The following is a 5308-nucleotide window of genomic DNA, read 5'->3' as shown; positions in this document are numbered from 1 at the left end:
ATGTAGAAATCATATTTGACACCAATGCACACTTGTAGTCATGAATAACAAACTCATTTACATTACATGAGTCAAAATTAGTACACTTTATCAAGTATGACAAAGCCATTCACAGATCCACTGCAATGAGTACTCCATTGAGGGTAAAGGGATGCTACAACAACAATTAAGCCTGAGAACCCTGTAAGTTGACAAGGAGAAAAATGTTGATAACATTAAAGGAAATTCATTTTATAAAACAAAGTAATGAAATAATTACTGATACATTCATGCTGTCTAGTATCTTAAGAAGTGGAGGCGTGGAGACTTGTTCTAGTGCTGTCAAAATGACAAGGTACAGAGTGCAGCTATTGAAAATTTTACAACTGATTAAGAGACTCCTCTACTGATATTCATTGTCATTTAAAGGCTGTGGCGATGCTATTCGTAGATCAGATAGTTAAATCAACATCCATCTCTGACATTATAAATGAATGTTGGAAGTGCAGGGAAATTAAATAAAAACCATTGACTTTAACCCTCTTAGTGCGGTGGGGATTCCAGGGTTACTTAGTGAGAAGTGCGAAGGGTAATTTAAGAAAATGTATCATCTTAGGAGAAAAAGACATTATTAAGTTATATGTTTAGATATCCATATGCAGTTTTTTTTACTTTATAATAAAACATTGTAGTTAATAATGATGGCTTACATTTACGTCATCTGAAAAATCTGAATTTAATGGAAATTGGAATGGGAAATTCTACAGGCAAACAAATGGCACTGCAATGGGGTCCCCACTCTCACCGGTGATCGCCGATCTTTTCATGGAAGCTTTTGAACGAAAAGCCTTGCAATCCTTCCACAAAAAACCCAAACTCTTTGTGAGATATGTGGACGACACATTTGTGATATGGCCCCACGGAAAAGAAAAACTCCAGAAGTTCCTGCAACACCTCAACGCACAAAATGGTGCTATTAAATTCACCATGGAGATGAAAACGGACAACCGGCTGCCCTTTCTGGATGTCCTGGTCGAGAAAAAAGAAAATGGGTCTTTGGGACACTCCGTTTTTCGGAAAAAAACCCATACGGACCAATATCTCCATGCAGACTCCCATCACCACCCTCAACAAAAAGCCGGAGTAATTAAAACCTTACTCCACCGAGCATGTTCTCTCTCTGACGCTGCCTCCATTGGAAAAGAAAAACAACATCCACTGAAAACGTTCCAGATGAATGGCTTCCGGCGTGACAACATTCTGAAGATAATGCACAGGGTGGAGGAAGGGAAGCGGATGGCCCTGGAGAGGACCGAAGAGACTAGCCCTAAGGAAAAGGCGAGGGCACACGCTATTCTGCCGTACGTCGCCGGAACAACAGAAAAAATTGCGAGGGCCCTCTGGAAACACAACGTCTCGGCCAGGTTCAAATGCGTAACCAAAATGGCCAATTTCCTCGTCAATGCAAAAGACCGCCTCCCAAAAGGCATCTCTGGAGGAATCTACCAAATCAAATGCAGCTGCGGCAACTCCTACATCGGCCAAACATCAAGAGCGCTGAAATGCCGAGTCCAAGAACACGAAGGGCCGTAAAAAACAGACAGTTCCAGCAGTCAGCGGTGGCTGAACATCATTGGAGTGGACCGACACATAATATTGAGTTTGACAACGCCACTTTATTGAATAAAGAAGGCCGCTACTATCCAAGGATTATCAGAGAGGCAATTGAAATTGCAAAAACACCCAGAAATTTCAACCGCGAGGACGGCTACCCCCTCGCCAGCGCGTGGAAACGGGTCCTCAAGGATTTAAACGAATCACAGCACACCTCCACAAAATAGACGCCAAACGGAGGGTATATATATTGGACCAAAACCTGCACCGGCACTTCAGTGGACCTGAGGAAGCCAACTGGAACGTTGGCGAAATATTGTCAGGAAAATGGATACACGCGGAAGAAAACCCGAAAGAACCACTTCCTACATCAAAAATCTCCGCGGAAGCCTACATGGAAAACATATTGGGATATGTCCGTCTACTTGCTCATCCAATTCACACATTGGATGAATTCCTCTGTGAAAATCTTCATCACATTTAAGAACTGTTTTTATGTTAAATAATATTTATATTGATGCCATCTAATGTGACTGCACCATTTTTTAAAATGAATAAAGTATTATTATCACTCTTTGCATCTATCTTTGAATATTTTTTCCATCCTTCGATTTTCTTCTCTTCTCTTCCTTTCATTTAATTATCATACAGCTGATTTATTTACCATTTCGTTTTTCATTCCATTTTATGGAGTTTATGTCCACTTTCTTTTTAGTTTAAGTTCATTAAGAAATAAGTCAAATAACAAATGTACTTTTTTATTTTATTGCAAAATAAATACATTCATAAGATGTACAGGAAGAAGTCGAAAGTGATGAAATGAAATAGTCACACCAAATTCAAAACAAGAATTTTGAAGATATTAACAACATTGACTTGGTCATGAACATATTTCCTCTTTAGATTTATTGTGCATCGTTCTTAAACGTACATTTAATATCTGTTTCTCCTTGAAAGCCTTGAGATCTTCAGGACACCCAAAGGGCTTCACATCTGAGTGGGTAACAGCATGTATATCGTAGAGTGGTAATCATTAACCCTCTTAGTGTGGCAGGCCAATATATCGGCTCTTGAGTAGGCTATTGTTTAAATCGCTGTAACTTATGTTTTTTTCTTTAATAATTTATAGTTTTTGTGCTATCAATAGAGTGAATTCCATACAACTACATAACACATTTTTTAATTTTTTGTTAGAAATTTCAAATGCTTTTCAAAAAGTATAATTCTTACTATAATTTTAGGTTCAGTTTTGTACATGTCGGGAAGCTCAGCCTAATTGTCTGCTCGTTTCTTTTTCTGAGTGCTCTTTCCACTATGAAAAGCCACTGAAAGGCTACTAATCTGTGTTCATCTGTAATCTCTTGAATGTGTTATGGTGTGGTGGTGTTGATATATAACTGCTTATTCAGACTTTGTTGATAAGATGGAAATGAGAGCACTGCTGCCGTCCATCCTATATAATCATTTGCGCCCTGTGTATTGGATTACATTCTCAGCAGTTCTCTATGAGTTAGAACTTTGTTTTTTCCTGTCTTTAGATTGTAAGCACATTGCCGCAGTCTCAAGGAAAGGGGAAAAGTCCCAATTTGACTTGGTGAGATCAGCCTTTTCAACAAACTCGAACTATGCAGAGGCTGACAAAAAAATTTGCAATTCACTGGTTTTTCTTTTTATTTATTTATAATTTTTTCTTCATGTCTTTTTGATTCTTTCTTATATTTTAAATGTGGTAGTTTTGTTGAAAAATGTTTTTAAAAAATATTAGTATTGTGTCTAAAAATCGAAATATTATTGCTAACAAAAAAATATTCTTCAAAATTTTATGATACTGTAATAATAACATTTATTTTTCAGATGATGTAAATGTATTACATCATTGTTAACTACAATATTTTATTTTGACATAAAAAAAACTGCATATGGATATCTAAACAAATAACTTAATGTTTTTTTTCCTAAGGTGATACATTTTCTTAAATTACCCTTCGCACTTCTCACTAAGTAACCCTGGAATCCCCACTGCACTTAAGAGGGTTAAAAACATTTTGCCACAGATTCTGCATCTGTGAGGTCGAATATTCAAATGGAATGACCTTCTGTGAACATTCCTCTCACGACTTCAGAATAAGGTTCAATGGCACACCCTACATGCAGATTTCTTCTCCTTTGTACGAACAACATTGTCAGCAGATAGATTATCTTTAGCACAGAACTCTTTCCCACAAACATTACACTGAAAACAAACTTCCTTAAGATCACAAAACCTAATATGATGTCCGTACAATGTTTTCCCAATAGATAATTCTCCACAAGCATTGCATTTGAAAGATTTCTTTGATTCAGTGCGGACCAGTGCCTTTTGCAAGCCTATATCAACCTTAGAAAGGAAACGATTACTGTATATGCTGCAAATCAATGCCGTTTTGGAATCGTGAACTTCCATGATGTGCATCCTCAATTCAGTTTTGAAACAAAAGCATTCCTCGCACACCGCACAGTAGAACATCTTGCCCTTTGGGTGTGTCTTGGAATGTTCCCGCAGTTCCTCCTCATTTGTGAACGATCTATGGCATACGGTACACTTCTGTGGATCCGGAGTCAGGTGACAATTGACTATGTGATTCCTCAACTCTGGTTTGAGGCCATATGACTTCCCACAGTAGTCACATGCAAAAAGTCTATTCTCCTGATGTGGATTCTCATTTCCCTCAAACAACACACTTCCAACCGCGGACCTACTCTTTCGAAAAGGATACTCATTGACATTGGTACCTCCTTCCGAAGGCAGTCCTTCTTCCATCGGAGACTCTAGACCTCTGTGTCCTGAGAAAACATTCAACTCATTCAAATCACCCAAAGGAACGTTTGAATGGACTTCTTTCTCAAAAAGAGTCTCTCCAACCCTATCTCTGCACAAAGCTCTCTTGTGAGTACCTCCTTGTACACTCTCCACCAATGGGAAACCATCTTCACCTGCCAAATTGACCAACCGGACATTAGAACTCTTTTCTTTGAATGCCGAGCTTTTTCCCATTGAAACCGAAATCGTTTGGTTCTCTTCCCTGAGCTTAACTGATGGAAGAGACCCTGAACTACATTCATTGGCACTTTCGTGGCACACATGCCGTCTGGGACAATCTTCATACCGCAAATCCATCCCACGTGCCTCACTGAGGTAGTTCTCCTGATTACAACTGACTTCCATCAAGCTCAAACTATGCTGATTGCTTAAAGCAAATTCCATGGCATCTGCCGTGGCTTCGGCACATCTTGCTTCCTCCCTTACGGCCTCGCTGCCATCCTGTCCCCTCTTCCGCACATTTCTCGCAGCACAATTGAAGTCATACTTCTCAATGTGTCGTACAAGATTTTCCTTTGAGCTGAATGTCCTTTTGCACCTAGCACAACATAGACAGGGGTCAAAGCGGATTGGGTCCTGGAATGCCAAAGCCTTTCCATGCCCCCTTTGATCAATGACCTCAGTCCGCACACCTGAGGATGAACTGCCATGGTTTAGTCTTCTGCACTTCCTTCTGTGTGCCTTCAACTCATTCAAGTTCATAAATTCTTCCCGGCATTTGGGACAGGAACCATATTCTGACACATACTCAACCTCACCCCTTCCAACAGAGGCACCAACGCTGCAATCCACACCAGAAGCTTTTGGATGCTCTACCAGGTAGTCGTCACTGGTTCCAACATGGCATCTCCTCAT

The 5308-nt window shown here is 39.6% G+C and overlaps 1 protein-coding gene across 1 annotated transcript; it reads right to left on the bottom strand.

Annotated features, from left to right (window-relative positions):
• Nucleotides 1–3724: 3724 nt before the first annotated feature.
• LOC139685936 (uncharacterized) lies at nt 3725–5308 on the bottom strand. The gene has a single exon (XM_071583073.1). It carries the CDS (start codon nt 5306–5308, stop codon nt 3725–3727), a length of 1584 nt encoding a protein of 527 aa, XP_071439174.1.

The sequence above is a fragment of the Hetaerina americana genome, unplaced genomic scaffold, assembly GCF_022747635.1.
Source record: "Hetaerina americana unplaced genomic scaffold, ioHetAmer1.1.p SCAF_121, whole genome shotgun sequence".
NCBI classification, from domain to species: Eukaryota; Metazoa; Arthropoda; class Insecta; order Odonata; family Calopterygidae; genus Hetaerina; species Hetaerina americana.
This window is presented reverse-complemented; position numbering and strand designations above follow the sequence as displayed.